Source organism: Phoenix dactylifera, chromosome 12 (assembly GCF_051530095.1).
Source record: "Phoenix dactylifera cultivar Ajwa chromosome 12, Ajwa_hap1_PhDact_Kaust_v1.1, whole genome shotgun sequence".
Lineage (NCBI taxonomy): Eukaryota > Viridiplantae > Streptophyta > Magnoliopsida > Arecales > Arecaceae > Phoenix > Phoenix dactylifera.
In genome coordinates, this window is record NC_143201.1 from 27,206,701 (window position 1) to 27,224,002 (window position 17,302).

Genomic DNA, 17,302 nt, shown 5'->3' on the forward strand with positions numbered 1-17,302 from the left:
AAATATTAAATTTAAATTTATGGATTCAATTTTTTTAAAATATTTAATTCATCTTATCACTTCTGAGTTATGACCATATCTTTCTTGTAGCAGGGCCATACCACCGGCTAATTTTCATGTAGTGAGTTGCGCATCATCTTGCAATAAAGTCCTTCAGAATCGCGTATCTGCTTGCGGTATGTTGCTCTTCGTATTAGACATAATTTTTAGAACAATTTATGTGCCAACGTATTAGCCGCCATTGGCGGGATCCTCAGTATAACCAAGTCGAAATTCAGTGGTTCTAGATCATATTTTAGTTCTAAAATCATGCGGTGTCAAAATCAATCATATTCATAGTAAGATTATATATTGTCTTAATATTCTAAAATAAAATATTTTATAATATACTATCCATCAAATTCATGCATCATGAATAATACCACTTAAAAATCATGAATATAATAATTTAATAACTACTGATAGATTTAGAAAAAGTGAGAAATCACTTACCACTTTTCTTTTTATTAAAACAAGTCAAACATGCTAAATTACATCAACCTCGTAAGAATTAAAATTATCACCCTCTCAGGAAATAACTTGCTACGTCCACTTATCCCGATTTTTGTTAAAAATCTCTGAGAAAGAAAGGGGACAATGAAGAAAGGACGGGGGCCGTTTGCGAGCTCTTGCGCCTTGAACGCGCACCCGGTCCGAGTGCAATGCTGGGAGCTGGGCCGTTTGTCTCCCGTGAACTTTATATTATCTCCTGAAAAGCTTTTTCACGTCAAAAAGTTACCGTCCAATCATTGTGGGCACAATCACTGAATCACACTGCTACTTGCAAATTGCAATGCTGCTGCACGACCCAGCTCTTAGTTGAAACTTCAGAGCCCCCTTCCGTCGTTCCCACGGGTTCCAAGCTGATTCGGACATGGTTAGGAAACTTGGAGTCTGTTTTAATATTCTTGCAGGACTCACCTAGCCCATATCATTTAAAAGTCTGTCTAAATCCCAGCTTAAATTTCAGCTTTTAGGCTTATCGGTCCGTAAGAAGAAAAAACCCATAGAGGTTTTCTTTTTTTTTTTTTCTTTCCACTGGATTTAGACTGGGGTGTTGGCTTGATATGCGCTATATTCAAATGAGCTTTCTAATTCATGAATTTGTTAGAAAATTCAACCCAAATCTTGTTAGATTGCCAAAAAAAGGCCCTCAATGGAAATAAGGACTCATTCCGAAGAGACATGGAGACGAACAAAGCTTCACCATCAAAGGTTACACCATGTGAAACCCCAACCTTTTAAGTCAAGATCAAGCAGCTGCAAATTACCACCCAGAACCTAGGCACTTGGGAAGGAACCTCTTACTTCATAAAAGGTCTTCCCAAAAGCCCTAATTCCTTGTATCATAAAACTAGATTTAACATCGTAAAGTTCCTTCCTGGCGTCCTTGTTAGGAGCTTGAATCAAATTAGATCTAATGTTAGGCTGGTGCAAATCAAATTAAATCCAACCACAAGTCTAATACCATTCATAATGATCCAAGATCTCACCAAAAGGATTAGCCGAAAGAAGGTTACAAATTTACCTCAAAAAAAAAAAAACAAGAAGAAAAACAAGGTGAAGGTGGATCCCATGTCAAGTCACCAAGCCACGCTGGCAGCTTCTTCTTTCTTTTGATGTTGAAAATAAAAAAGAAAAGAATCCAGTTTATGTAGACAAACATGAAGCTCTGTTGATTAAATGACTTTGTCAGTCAGGAGTGCTGGAACTGAGTTATTTCACTGTTTCTCTTAACATAGGAAAATTATGTGACAACCAAGCTCTTCAGGTCTTTCATCCTGAATTTAATCTAATCAGACTGCAATTTGCAAGGTCGACAAAGCAACTTTAGGGACGCTTCTCACTTGCTTCTTGGAAGTGTTATGCGTGTCGCCATTAACAATTGTGGTCGAGCTATCGCCTACTCTTCATTGGGTTTTTGTCATTAGAGTGGAATTTACTTTGTCTCACACTCTTCGGCCCTATCTCCCATAATTGAGGCAAAGGGGCATCAACATAGAGTTGACAAATTGATATATAGGAGGCACAGTTCATTTGACTACAAAGCCCTGCCTCTGTATGTGATTGAGCAAATTGGTTCAGATATTTGGGATGGTGGCTGATGCGAGGTAGGCTTTCATTGGACTCGGACCATATCTTCGGTCCAAAAGCGAACTGGTCCCAAACCCCCCGAATGACCCCAATAAGGCCCAGACCTTGGTGTCGCCATCCCGGTACACAAACCAAATAGAGTTGCAAGAACAGGCCGGCCCGGCCCATATTGAGTCAAGTGCAACCATGTACCCTGGGGGAAGGTGTTGCATCTTTTCGCGTGAAGGAGGATTAACTTTTCTTCACGCGAATCCGCCGTTGGATCACCCACGCACAGATCATCCAAATTCAGTCATTCGCCTCTGCCTCGATGATCTAATGGTAGATTCGCGTGGAAAAAAATACAACCCCAACCCATCACCGTCAAGCCGATGTAAACCAGGAGCTGGATTCCAGGTGGACCATGCAAACGGTAGTTCTGATATATTTGTCATATGTTACAACTGGCAAAGACATAGCCTTTTTAATCAAAACAATATCAGCAGAATCTAAAAAAATATTATTTTAAAAATATATTTAGTTAGAAAAAGTTGGACTCTGAAATAGAAATGAAAATGAGTGATTTCAATTCCAATATTTTATTGGAGGGAATCTCATTTCTATTTCAATTCCAAAAAAAAAACAAAAATGCTCCATTCTTTCAAAATTCAATACGAATTCTCTTATAGTATTTAAATTCCAGTTCAATTAGATTTTCGATTCTAGTTATGAACTAGATGCATCAGAGAATATGGTCTGATTTTCATTCCCATCCTGTGAACAAACTGCAGCCTAACCATATGAAATAGATAAATATACACATATATACATACGTACGTATGTACATACATACATATATTCAAATTATGTTTTTTTTTTAAGAGACACACGAGGAGCCGTATAATTTATCGTTCCATGTTTTCATTTAGATTTTTATTATGTGGGTAACAAGGTTTGCGTATGGTAAAGTGGCCATTAAAGTATTTCACGTCCTTTTTGGGAACGTACGAGTTTTGTCCCCCGATTTACAGGCACGGATGCTTATGTCATGCATGTGCTGCGTGATAAGGCGCCCGACAGCACATGGGATGCGTCGCGCTCGCCAACGAACCATTCGACCATAGAGCCATAGAGGATGTGAGGCGAACCACCACGTACGCGCCATGTGACGGAAACATGGGAACGCGGAATTGGTTCCGTAGTCAGTGCAGGGTCCCCTAATCGGGGCATTATAATAACATATCAACACGTGACACGACCAAAAGAGAATCCTTTAGAGACTATTATATAATGACACGACTATCTGTCTCGACCGCGAGTGCTACGACTGTCAAAAAAAAAACTTTTCTTACTTTGGCTGCTTCACTGCACCCAAAAAATAAATTATATACGGACAGCAAACAATTTTGACTACAAATACACCAATAAATACAATCACCTGAGACCATCGTCAACTATTACGCTTAAATATATAGTTCTCACCCCTTGAATTACTTTCTCATATGTGTATCAATTCAATCTAATCTGCATTGAATCCAGACAGCGGAGATGTTCCCCAGCTTCGCCATGACCGCTGAGAAGTCATTGGCAAATATTGCATTATAGGTGTTGTAAAGTACAGAGCAATGCTTAAGCTATTTGTTTAACTTGATTTAATACATTAGTTATTTGTTTAGTAAAATAATTAGATTTATGTTCAAATTTTTAACTCATTTAATAAAAAAAATTTATATTGACAATTTTTGACCAATTTTATATTCGAGCCTATTTGTATATGGTCCAACCTAACTCAATTGCTTTCCCTACTTTAATGTCCAACCAGCGAGTCGATAGGTTGATCGTTAAAGAACTCTTGGTTCGAGTGAAGCAGGCCATGGTGGACTATAATAAATGTATTATAAAAAAGACTAATTTATTATTAACACCTACTAATCATATATTTGAAATTTGACATAATAAGATAGGTTAGAGTTTAAATACTCTCTACTTGATTTTTTTTTGGGATTAAATATATAATCGAGTTTGGTTTTAGGTTTTCCTGTATAGGTGCATCCAAATCCAAGCCAACAGAGTAAAGCTTTGGATATGACTTTGGAACCTAAACCAAACCCAATAGTTTATTAGATTTACTCTTTGTACCTAAACTCTATATTTCAGTTCAATTTTGGATAGGGTTAGCTGGCTGTCGGCCTTTATTGATACTCCTGCACGAAGCCTCTTATTGCGTGCGACGTGCCAACATTGCATATAATAAGAAGTCTAAGCAACGGTAAGTATCGCGAGTGAAATAAGGGCACCAGTCAGCTACTCCAGCTGGATTTTGTGACATGATCTCCTTAATTTGCTACTAGTTTTACTCAGCAGTAACATTTTTGTTAGGATGCATTTACTATTATTTTTTTAAAACATATTGCTAGAAAAATATACATGAGCCAAAATAATGAATATAGTTTTAATAATAACACATGATAAAGTTCAACAGCTGCAAATAATTCATTGTGAATCTATCTTCTTTCACGTAGCAAACTTATACTCTATTTTGCCTTTATTAGTCTAAACTTCCTTCTTTAGAAAACAATATTGCCATTTAGTGTAACCAATCTAAGCCTTAATATAAAGTTCATGTCATTTGACAGTATACATAGTCTCTACTATTTCTTTTAATCTCAAACGCAAGAAGATGTTAGAGAAATATAGAGTTGGAGAGTCTTAAGCACCCTTGCGAGCCCTAACGATGTACTGGGTTCAGATCGGGTTATAGGGTAGGAAATTCAAAATTGCTTCAAAAATCAAAAGAATTGGATCGGATCAGATCAGGTCGAAATCTAGTGAACCTAGATCCGACCCAAAAAATAAAATGAGTCCAATTTTAGAATCCGATCTGATCCATGGTTTTTTTTAAATTGAGTCAAATCATGTCGGCCGGATCGGATTAGGGATTAAACAAAACTTATTTGCACTGCCATGGATGATCATGTGGCTGATCCTCATAATAATATTTTTTTAATAAATTTTAATATATCACTGAGCCAACTTGCGCATAGATGCGGACAAATGCCATCAACGTTGAGTAGGGTGGGTGACCCATGAGTGACCAGCAAGCAACATCGAGTACGGTGGGTGATGAGTCACTTACGCTTATAAAGACAGGCGGATCTATTAGTTTTTTTTTTTTTTTTTTTGGACTTCTTATCTATCTGTGCTAATGACGCATGTGCTGGCCATAGTTTTTGCTCCAAAAAAAAAAAAACATATTTACCCAAAAAAAAAATAATAATAATAAAAGAAAGTTCACCATGAAAGAAGCCACATGATATAAAATTGGGTTAGATGTTGTCGGTGTAGAACAAGATACATCATATGGTAGAAGGTGATCGTTCGGTGGGCATCCTCCATAATCAACCTAAGATATCTTGAAAAGACAATTTGAAACCAGGAGATGTCGCATATTCTAACCATAGCAGTGGAGATGGCGTTGGCTACAAGAGTAAATTCATGGATTAAATGAAGCAGGGATCAAACGAGGATTTTTTTGGAAATTTAATCTAAACTTGGGATTGTATAATTGAAGAAACAGGATTTTTTTTGCTGTAATATTGCAGCATCAATAATGCTGATGGTGGGATCATGGACAAATGCCAGATTAGTATATAGCTTTTAATATTAGTCTGATTTAGCACTTGTTATAATGGATTATGAACCTTCATATTGAATTACCATAATTGGGTTATAGGTTAGGATGAGATAAGTCTTGAGATAGTCATTAGATTTAATTAATTAGATAAAAGAGTTGTACTTCGTATCGAGCTATTGCTGAGATATATATATCTAAGATGTATGATAGGATAAGACATTTTCTTTTCTACTTTTGTGTATAATATCCCTCAAATTCTCTCTCCCTCCTCTCATCATCTTCAATGCATATGGGAAAATGCAAATTTGCTTCCACAAAGAGTACCATGAAACTGAAATTTAGTTTCCAGTTGGGACTTACCAGCCATTAATGGTGATCGAACATTGAAATTCAAAAAAAACTCCTGCAATTTTTCTCATCACAGTGGATATAAACTGTATCCATCCACCTTTCTGCATGTCTACCTAGCATTAATCAAGTCGAAACTTAGCTAGAGTTGAGCAACTTTAGCCTTATGTGAGAAAATTAATTGCAACCAAGCAATACTAGCTTCTTGTGCTATCTAACTGATCGTGCAAGTACTCTGCAACGCCTCCTTGGCAAGTTCATAGATTCTTCAGACATGCTTCAAGAAAGGCAACAGCCTATTGCTGCCAAGTGGAAACAGGTACGACCAATTTGTTGCCTTATTATTATTATTATTTTTTTTTTGTTTCTCGTAGCAAGTGCAGCACTACTTTGTTACATTATCTTGTTACTCATCAGCTAATTGAATTTTGGCTGAAGATGGCGCCGATCATGAGTCGGATTTGAGCACAGAAAATATTATATTTTAAATAGGCCTAATTTGAAACCCAACTAAAAAATAATAGAGTTTAGGCCAGTGCAATTTAGGGTGTTAGTCTTTTTATTTGTTTATTTATTCTATATTTCCAGCATTTACATGAAACTAACACTATAACCATATTATTTTTTAATTGTCACTGCGGACCAATCTTTTCTAGAGCGCTTCCTGGCCGATCTGAGCCTTGATCAGACTTCAAGCTTCGGTCCCAATGGGCGAATGCCCATTGAATAGGCTAGGTGGGTCGGGCAAAGGGGTTTCAACGGCCCTCGCGCGGATTTAACGCTGCGGTATTATTTAAACTTATCTGGGACTAAATTTTTCCAAAATACCATCGATTCCGGACAGCGCGTGGGTTTGCGACAACTGGGTGCCGATGATACTTTATTTTAGCAAAAAAAAAAAAAAAGCTACGAATCTTCGCATCAAACAACATTAGAAATTACGAATGCCAGTCTCTTCCGGTTTACTCAAACAGTCAAAATCTCCATTCATTTATTTATTTGGTTTTTTTTTTGCTTTACTCCTTAAAATAGCAAAGAGCACAAGTGGCAATCCCTGAGACCAGGGTCCGCGACTCCAATTTAAATTCTCTAAATTAATCTTCCCCCAGATCATGTCGAACAATTAGTCGTCATCAGTTAATCTTCCGGCAATTCAATCTAATCTCCCCACTAGTTCCGGTCAGCGGGCTGATGTTGCCCATCTTGACCATGGCCGCCGCGAAGTCCCTCGCAAACTGCGCGGAATCGGTGCTGTACTGCCGGACCTGGGCGTCCTGAGACCCACCGTTGAAGAGCTCCTGGTCTGAGTGCAGCAGCCCCTGCCGAGCCACGAGGTCCTGGTAGTAGGCGTTGTCGAACCGGTCGGGGCTCCGGACATCGAGGGGGGCGAGGTTGCCGTCGCCGCCCGAAGCCGGGCAGGTTCGCTTCCGCAAGGCGGCGAAGCTGGCGTTCACGTTGGCCTCGTTGAAGATGCGGCTGCGGAACAATGTACACCGCGCTTGGCCTATGGTGTGCGCTCCCGAGAGCACGGTCATATCCCGAGCGTTGAGACCCTTGGCCGCGAACATGGAGATGAGGGTGGACAGACTCGAGCTGGGGCCGGGGAGGTTGCTGTTGGCCGCGCTCTGGCTCGCCGTCCTCGCATCCCTGCGGCCCAGTGGCACATTCCAAGTTGGTCCGCCAACCTGCAGGGAATACCGTGTCCGTTAGCTTTACTGATCCGCCATTAATTTGCCTGCAGGCGAAAGAGAGGGGGTGGGAAGGATGTTCCTGATACTGACCAGGGCGACTCCCTCGCGTCCCGCAAGTGCCAGAATGTCGGCGCACGACACAGTTGCTCTGCAAGCGGCTTCGACTTGGGTTTTGATGGCGTCGATGACTTCAAATCCACGGGCGGAGTTTGCGTTTGGGCCAGCGTTCTTCTCGCCGGTGAATGTTGGCGTGTCGTCTAGAAGGATAGATCCATCACATCCCTGATGCAAATAGAGAGTTTGTTGAGCGTCAGCGAGGAGGTAAAAAGGGGAAAGAAAATGGTTGCTCTAATCTTATGTTAATGCCGAACTATACTGCGCTTTGTTATTTAGAAAGAAAAATGTCCTCCTCTGGCTCAGCATACATTGTATAGCTTATAGATCAGCTGGATTCTTTTCCAGATATAATTGATAGTGGATCGGGTGAAATGATGAGAAAATTCACGGCTTTGCACGGATCATGAAGTCCAGACTTTTTGAACTTTTCATGTCCAAGTGGAGTTAAGCTATAGACCCATTTACGGATGCGAATGGTCCAGTTTGCGAGCCAAGTTTTGGATCGACCAGTCTTGGTCGTCAGCCTAGCCCTCTAGAAAAATTTGAATATATTGGCTCGGCCAAAGCTGGATCATTTGCATTCCTACTGATACAGCAAAAAATTTGACAGAAAAAACAAAGAAGCAGAACTTATGCTTAGGAGCAAGGGAAACACCGGGAAAAAGGATGGTTGGCTCACATTTACGAAGCAATCATGGAAGACGAGGCGAAGTATGGACGCAGCCATCCTCGACTCCTTTTGAACAGCTTGTGCCATGACCGACCTCACAATGCTCTGCAGGTTTGGGCAGGTACGGTTATAAAACGTAGGTGACAACTGTCCATTGGCAGCACAAGCTAGAAGAGAGAGGATGGAGAGCACGAGGTAGGTGTTAGAGAACAAGGCCATGGCTCAAGACGGTTTAATGGTGGCTACAGAAGCTTGAGCTTATCCTGATGTGGTTATAGAAGCTTGAGTTGAGGGTGTGATGGAAGAGCCTTTCCACGTCCTTGTATTTATAGTGTCGTTCCATGCATTTCCTGCATAAGAATCGGCAACTCGTGCTGGAATACGGGCTTCGTCGAACCAACGTATGGTTTTTAATATATCCTGTTTTGAAGCATCCACGACGGTGGACGAAAACGCAAACCCGATTCTTTCGACGAGTGTCACGGGAAGCAATGTTTGACTTGTGATAAGATGAAAGCCGAAATCTTGATTGTCGTTTTCTCTTTCCTTTGGATTACGCTACCGAGTGGAGGCCATTCTGATACTTCGGATCTCTTCCAACCACTGGCCCTGGATGTGCCCGGGGCTGGGTAGCGTTGGAGACAAAGTTGTCGGCTTCCAATTTGGTTGCTTGATTTGATCAGCAAACTTTGATCGATTGACCATGTCGAAGTGGCATAGGCTTTTGGAATGAAAATGCTCTTTACCCATCCCAATCATTCATTATGATCGCTACAGGGTTCGCCAAAGTGGCGTTAAAGAAAAGGTTTGCTGACTGTACGATTAATTGATCGACTATGCAAGAAGATTGCGGTGCTCATTATAAGCGTCCATACTTATAAGCATTGTCGGAAGTCATCCACCACCACTCCTCTACACTTTTTAGGAAGCGTCACAGGAAGCCAAGCAAAAAACAACGCTAATAAGCATCGTTGAAAGCCACGCAAAAGATAATGTTAATAGAAAACGTCAGAAGCCATCCGCAAGCAAGGCATAAGATGGCGCATAAAAACATCATCGAAAGCCATCTACCAGATGATTCTAATAAGCACCGTCGGAAGCCTATACTATTTCCAACCAATCTCCTTTTGGACCGATCCGCCAGCTATTTTGACCTGATTCCCTTCTCGCCCTAATTTTCAGATCCCTAATTCTAGTGCTCTACCCCCACCCCAATCAAGCTCCTCCGCCATAGATCAATGCTCTTCATCTGGCCTCCTCCTCCTCCTATCTATCTCTAATCGATCCTTACCCGTCCTAAGTAGATAGATTCTCTTCTTGACCATATATATATAATGTATGTACATATATAGATTGGTCTATAAAAAGAGTAGAACTGGATCATATTGTACCGGATTGTCTGAAGATTTTTTTTTTCTCATACAAAATAGATTACTCAACTTGTGAAGAGCAATCACCCTTATACTCATCTCGTGAGGATCCATGCACGTATGTGAGCGTGTGTTTAGTCCCGTATCGGTTATTCGCTGGGTAGATCTTGGATGCTTGTATAGGATCAAGAAATCTAAATATTATCTTCCTGCCTGTCATTTTGCATAAGATCTTAGGTTGTTACAGATAGTATCAAAGCGGATATGGCCTATAACCTATGTGGACTAGGAAACATGTAGCACAGATCTATTGGAGTTACCACGAGCCGATCGTGGTGCATGCGATTAGATTTTAATGGATTTGAACCTTTGGTCTTACGAGAACGTCAGGACTTAAATAGGGAGAGTACGTGAGGACCCATACAGGCATGTGACCGTGTATTTAGTCCTACATGGATTTTTCACTGATTATATATTGGATACTTATATAGTATCAAAGAATCCAAATAATATATTTCGGCTAATCATTTTGGGTGAGATCCTGAGTTATTACACGTTTGTTGTAATTTGTTGAGTAAAGGACGTCTGCTTTAAGTTATTCTTGTGATAAAATGATTTGAACAACATACCGAGAAAAATAGCAAACCACGTTGAAAAATTAGCAAACCACGTTGAAGAGGGCGTCAAGTCCAAGTTGACACTATCACTTATGTATATCGTGATTGCATCACATGGGATTGCATAAAGAAATTGGCAAGGCCAGCTGCTCCAGCTGGAATTTGAGATTCTTGCGAGGACAAGCAGTATAGTATAGCAAGTGTTTGAAAAAGGACGTGGGCTGGGCCAGCTGCTCCAGCTGGAATTTTAGATTCTTGCGAGGACAAGCAGGAAATGCGAAAGTAAAATAATAAAGATCAAGCAGGAAATTAGTAGAGGGTGCTAAATAGTACAGTGGATCAAATCATTCCGAGCTAGTAGTAACAACCTAGGTTAACTATTTCTGCCCTCATCTGATTTCAACCGGATTTCTTATTGGCTCAAAAATAATAAAAAAAATAAAAAATAGTGAACTAATGATCAAGTCGATCTTTCTGCATATCCGAAGAAATCCAAGGGTTTAAGCCTTGTCTTAATCCTGCACATCTGGGTAGAATGAGTGGTTTCTATTAAGAATCATATGGGAGTTATAACCCATATAGAATGAATAATATGAAAAATAAAGTTTAATGCAAATAATTGTGTCTGAAAAATATAAGTTTAAGTTAAATTGAGTTTTGACATGTACATCAAATCTTTGGTTGGGCTGCCCATGACCGGCTAGCCCGATCAAGGTCGGCAGAGGTGGGAGGAGTGAAGAATTTGCCGGATAGTTTCTCCTCTCCTCTTCCTCTTTTATCTGCATGCTCCCTTAACACAATTCAGATCCAAAATCTCCCCGTTAGAATTTTTAAGTCTTTTAAAGATATAACTTTCTTTCATCTTATTCTTACACCAAAAATATTGGAGCTGCAGTTTTTTGTATTTTTTTCATTGTGATTGCACATTCTATATATATGTTGAGCACATCTCAGGAGTGAAAAAAATATATCGTTCAACCTCTCAAATCCTAGGAGGTCCATTTTTGCACTCTTTCGAGGTAACTCATAAAATTTGAAATTTTATTTAGTATGTTTATATTATCATGGGGCTAGCAAATTATCATGCTTTGAAAAAAAGATAAAAATGAGAATAGGAACTATATATATCACACATTTGCTTTAAAAAAGGGACTATATCACACATTTACAATTAAGAAATTGCTGAAGAACAAGCATTAGATGGATGCACCCATCATTGGCTCCTTACTGATGACTTGGGTCATGGCTGTCTGAAGGTTTGGGCAGGCACTATTATAAAACGTAGGTGACAATTACCCATTAGCCACAGTATCAAGCAGAAAGAGGAGGAAGAGCATGAGGAAGCTATTAGAGGAGGCCATGACTGAGTTGCTATTGGAGCCTGGCTTAAGATGAGATGAGAGCGTTGTAATATATGTCCTGCTCTATAGTGTACTATCATGGTGCTTCATCATCGGGAAAGAACCATCAAAGGGAAGACTTTCACTTCATTTATAAAATATAAATAACTCGTACCTTAGAAACAGACTCTCTAGGACTATGTGTCAACTTGTTAGACTTTTCTGAATTGTTAAAAAAGTTTTCTTCTTTCTTTGTCATTTTTTTCTTCCTTCCTCTCGTCCTCGGGGATGCCGACCACTACCGATGGAACGTTAAAATAATAAGCTCCGAGTCTGCCTGCTTAATTAGGATTGAAGGCAGAAGTTGACTTCTAAACTACTTAATTAGCTGGTCCAATGAGATGAACTCTCGATCAATGGACACCACCGCAAGATGGATTGAAAAGAACATAAATTTTACTATTCCTGTTAGGGCAAAAAAGTAACTACATTTCGACTAGAGACATTATCCGTTTTGGAAGAGCACGTACGTGCTTAACATCGTACGCGGCTCAGGACCACTGGAAGAAAAGAGATGGACCCTCCTTATAAAGCACAATCATTTCTGCTACTCTTACGATATGGAACTAAAGTTCTGAGTCCTCCATCCGCCTTCCAATAATTTCCATTCAATCTATTGTTTCAAACCAAATATTTCCTTTAGGATGGATCAATATTTCTACGACTTTTGTTTAAAAAATTGGCTATAAGAATAAATTACATCCATTTGTTTCTCGAAGAAGAGCTCGATCTCTGGAAGGAGGGCAATAATTATTAGTTAAAAAGTGTACGTAGGTTCTGCCCGTCACTTCTTAGTATCGCATAGGCCTTGTGCCAACAATGCATCATTCAAAAATATATTTTATTTGGATGAAATATCTTCTCATAAAAGCCGGTAGGACTAAAAAAGCTCAAGATATCATATTCATTTGGAACAAGAATGAGCCCCGTGTATGGATAATGAAACCAACATATTTGCCGGTCAATTTAATGCTTCTTTTGTAGGTTTCGGATCTGAGCTCTGTATTGAATTCAGTTTGAGCTAACATAATATACTGTATACTGGTTAGCAAGCATGTATCCTTAATCTAGTCCAATGTTGCACGGACTTTACAGCATGCCAGCATCTGGTTAGAATTGGATCCTTCATGCAAAAAAAGGATTTACCCAACTTCATATGCATCTATCATCTGCTGGTCACTTTGAGATGTATGCCGATATAAGCGATGAAATTTTGAATATTTTGAGATATGTGCGGTTAGCGATCTAATGATGGATTCACAAGAACGATGGCTTCTTTGGTGCGCAAGATGCATTCCCGATTCATTTCTGATTTACTCCAAAGAAGTGGTCGGCAATAGCTTACAACCATCCAACAAAGATTGTATTGGATAAAATCATCACAAGACCCGGTTTTCTATTTTTTTTTTCAAGTATCCAAAAAGTTCTACAGTAAATCCCGGTTATGCTATTTATAAATTTGATATTTTTATTATAAATATACTTTTTCATGGGATAAAAAAATCTTTAGCCTTTGCCGCATTGAAGGATCTGTCCTTGCAATATATTGTACATTGAACCTTACTATCATGCTTCCCTCTTTCCAAATTGCATCTAATTGGCCCGTTGACCTGCTAGGTGAGTTAGGTTGGATTTGTTATATGATGGTCTCTGTTACTAGTGCGATACACGACCCTAATCCAATTTAAATAATTGTGATTTTATTAACCTATATGACAATGCCTTCCTTCTTCTAATATTTTTTTGGTTTGGTGCATGTACGTATCTCGAATTTATCTCTTTCTTAGATGGGGAGATTGAGATCTGGTTTTTGGATCAACTGCAGTTTAACATATCTCAACTCTATTCAATGATCATGTTTACTTCTAGTCTATGATTATTTTAGTAATATTTTTTAGTTCTTAGCTTATGCATAAGTAATATACAAAAGATGCATAACAATTTGTAAAAGAAAACCGTATTTTTCTCATAGACTAAAAATAAATGTTTATTCGAAAGAATGAATTGCAAAATGGTTTTTTTTTTTTTTAAAAAAAGAGAGGAAGCAAGGTATCGAGTTGCTCTTCTAAGCAAGAGGCATGCTGGATGCATTTGTGACAAGGATGATGCCTTGATTTGCTAGGGTTCAAAATGAATTATAGCTACTTGGGAGGAGAAAGTTTGATTATTTGTGATTTCTTAAAGAAATCATGCGGATTGGTTAGGCTAATATCTGACTTGCAGAAGATAATAAATAAAAAAGACTACGATATTGGCAATACTGCATATACAATGAATCTTCCAAATGAGCAATGATGTCCAAAAGCTTAAATTATTTAGTTTTAAAAATTATGTAACTAACTAGAATCAAGGTGGAAAACTTGTGACCTCCGGCAAATATAAGTTCAAATGCTATGTTAACTAACAAATTGATCTCAAAAGTTTAAAATGATTGCAAAAAAAGCCAATAATATATATCATGCTTCATACATTTTTTTTCTTGTACAACGTGTACTTAATTTGTATTCAGGTCGTTATGGCAGGTGGCTTAAGTAGCCTCAATATGATTTATGGATAAAAACAAAAAAAAAATATTGCTGAAACGGTGGATTAACAATAAGAAGGTGATACATAAGAAAACATGGATCCTACGGTAGATATAAATCTACCATTATTGCATATAAGGACATGATGATTTTTCTCATGACAATTTGTTTTCTTACGTTTTAATGTACTCTTGATCCAGCAATCATCATCAATTCACACTTCTACAGTTCAATCTGATCTCCGTGCTAGTTCCATCCAGTGGGATGAGGTTCCCCATCTTCACCATGGCAATGGCGAAGTCATTGAAGAAAACCTGCTGGGGGGCATTGCTGTATTGCAAGACCAACGAATCCTGGGATCCGCCATTAAAGAGCTCCTGATCCGAGTGAAAGAGGCTATGCTTAGCCAAAAGGTTCTTGAAGTAATTGTTGTCAAAGCTATTCTCGCTCTGGTCATCGATTGGGGCCAAGTTGCCGTCGTCGCCGGACAACGGGCAGCTCAGCCTTCTTAAGCTTGCAAAGCTAGGGTCGATGTCGGTATCGCTGTAGATGTGATCGCGAAAGTTGGCGCATCGGCCAAGGCCAATTGTATGAGCCCCTGAGAGTGCAGTCATATCCTGAGCAGTGAGATTTTTGGCTGCGAACATGGTGACGAGGGTGGTAAGGTCGGCCGTCGGGGGAGGCAGGCTACTGATCTGTTGCGGAATCACCGTTCTCGAATCTTGGCGGCCGAGATACACCATCCAAGATGGTCCACCAAGCTGCGAGATACGCCACGATCGATGAACATCATATTTGAGTTACAGAACGGGAGGAAGAAGAAGATTTAAAAAGCATGCATGGGGTGATGTCGATGCTAACCAAGACGACGCTATCGCGTGCTGCGAGGGCTAGGATGTCGGCACACGATACGGTGGCCTTGCATTCTTCTTCGAGTTGAGATTTGATGCTGTCGATGAGTTCAAAGCCACGAACGGATAAATTGGGAGATGCACTTTTCTCGCCTGTGAACGCCGGTGTATCGTCCAGGAGAAGAGAAGCATCGCATCCCTGTAACAGAAGGAAAAAAACGCGATATTTTTCAATTTTTTTTTAAAAAAAAATGATTCTTGATATGATACAAACTTTCTGCTACTCTTAGGTAATTTTCAAATTTATCATACGCGACAAATCCAAATCAACCATGTATGCAAGTTGTACAAATTTGCTCTAATCTGGATGATCTTTTGCTGCAAATAGTGTAATATAGCCCATCAAATGGGATGGCCACCTTTTCTATACGATGGCTATGTTAAGTTCTCTGTCCATCTTCTCTTTCTATATCAACGATGGAGATATAAAAGATTTTGCCATCCTTGAGAGGAGGGGTAATTACCTGGGGTAATCTTAATCCCAATCCTGATGAAATTGAAATTTCAGTCTCAAACTTCTAGTATTTATATAACCATCGAAGATTTTGCCACAGAGCTGTGTATAATTACTAGGAAGTGCCAGAGAACTACAAAATTAGTTTTGTCGAAGAGGATATATATATAATATTCCTTCGTACCAGCATGCTGTGGGGCCAGAAGTGAAGAAATTGACCGGAAAATTGCTCCTGCATTTGGACTCTGAGATGTATGCAGAGAATTATTTTAAGCTTTGACAAGCTAATGAGCAAATCAACCAACAACAATAACAATAATAATAATAATAGTAGTAGCAGCAGCAGTAAAATAAAGTTCTAGTTGCACCGCATGTTGCACAACATTGCTTTTAGATCTCGGCCGGTTGGCTTTGATGAAGTGGCACAAGCATTGTGTGATGTGAGCAGTGATCTTTACGTGAATTTTAAAGAATTTAGGATGGTTGAGTTACCCATTTAGAAGTCTCTTTTAACACCACTGATATAACTGGGTAGAATGAAATCTATGAAGTGAAACTAGCTAGAAGGAATATCTCACACATTTACAAAGCAGTCGTGGAAGAACATGCGAAGGATGGAAGCGCCCATCCTTGGCTCCTTACTGATGGCGTCGGCCATTGCCTTCTGCACAATGTCGTGTACCTTCGGGCAGCTGAAATCGTAAAAAGTAGGTGACGAATTCCACCCATGAGCTATACTAGCAAGCAGAGGGAGAAGGAAGAGTATGAGGAAGCTACTGGAGGCCGTCATAGCTGATAGAAGATTAAAGTGGTTGCTGTAGAAGCTTGAGATATGGGACGAAGCTAGAGCTTTGTCATGTTCCAATATATATATAGCAACGTCTCGTGTATTCATGGAAAATGCCTATATATTTTCTTTACCTTTTTTTTTTGGGTTACTGATACCCACCATTAATAAACTGATTTTAGCCACGACTCTTTAAACTGCTCCATAATTTTTGCGTGTAAACTACTTCATGAGTCAACGAACTTTGCGGAACTGGCAGTTGACTTTTAAGAAACCAATGTGGGCTTTCATATTGTGCACATTTTGTTTAGTTTACTTGGAAACCATCAGATTTCCCCGAGGTAAATTTTGATAGAAGCATTTAAATAGAAGTGATTTCGTGCATCTAGCTAGTTTTGTCATAGAGATGCGAGCGGGGGGTTTAGATAGTGGATACTATTGTGCCTATGGCCGAACTACCCTGCTGTATGAAAATATATGCTCAAAAAATTTTGAAGGCATCCCATATTACTTTACAGGAAGATTTATTGACAGTTGTGAGATAGCTTTCTAGTACACTTTTCATAAAATTCAATACCCATCTTATCAAAATAGATTGTTCGCGAATTAGAACAAAAATATATTTATCTGAAGGCTAATAGTGGTGTAGACTGCATGGCAATATAT

At 39.3% G+C, this 17,302-nt stretch overlaps 2 protein-coding genes across 2 annotated transcripts; both read right to left on the minus strand.

Moving 5' to 3' along the window:
- Nucleotides 1-7,055: 7,055 nt before the first annotated feature.
- Nucleotides 7,056-8,890, minus strand: LOC103710758 (peroxidase P7-like). The gene is made up of 3 exons (XM_008797013.6): nucleotides 8,582-8,890; nucleotides 7,876-8,067; nucleotides 7,056-7,779 (listed from the first exon to the last, which is right to left on the minus strand). Exons 1-3 carry the CDS (start codon nucleotides 8,789-8,791, stop codon nucleotides 7,228-7,230), a joined length of 954 nt encoding a protein of 317 aa, XP_008795235.2. The 5' UTR covers nucleotides 8,792-8,890; the 3' UTR covers nucleotides 7,056-7,227.
- A 5,497-nt stretch (nucleotides 8,891-14,387) lies between these two features.
- Nucleotides 14,388-16,700, minus strand: LOC148700521 (peroxidase P7-like). The gene is made up of 3 exons (XM_008798127.6): nucleotides 16,430-16,700; nucleotides 15,346-15,534; nucleotides 14,388-15,245 (listed from the first exon to the last, which is right to left on the minus strand). The coding sequence occupies exons 1-3, from the start codon at nucleotides 16,637-16,639 to the stop codon at nucleotides 14,694-14,696; spliced, it is 951 nt and encodes a 316-aa protein (XP_008796349.4). The 5' UTR covers nucleotides 16,640-16,700; the 3' UTR covers nucleotides 14,388-14,693.
- Nucleotides 16,701-17,302: the final 602 nt, after the last annotated feature.

Coding starts and splice junctions, on each gene's coding strand:
- LOC148700521 (XM_008798127.6), bottom strand. CDS start 16,639: ATGACGGCCTCCAGTAGCTTCCTCATACTCTTCCTTCTCCCTCTGCTT. Junction 15,535..16,429: donor TCCACGACTGCTTTGTAAAT/GTGTGAGATATT, acceptor CTTCTGTTACAG/GGATGCGATGCTTCTCTTCT. Junction 15,246..15,345: donor CACGCGATAGCGTCGTCTTG/GTTAGCATCGAC, acceptor CGTATCTCGCAG/CTTGGTGGACCATCTTGGAT.
- LOC103710758 (XM_008797013.6), bottom strand. CDS start 8,791: ATGGCCTTGTTCTCTAACACCTACCTCGTGCTCTCCATCCTCTCTCTT. Junction 8,068..8,581: donor TCCATGATTGCTTCGTAAAT/GTGAGCCAACCA, acceptor TATTTGCATCAG/GGATGTGATGGATCTATCCT. Junction 7,780..7,875: donor GACGCGAGGGAGTCGCCCTG/GTCAGTATCAGG, acceptor TATTCCCTGCAG/GTTGGCGGACCAACTTGGAA.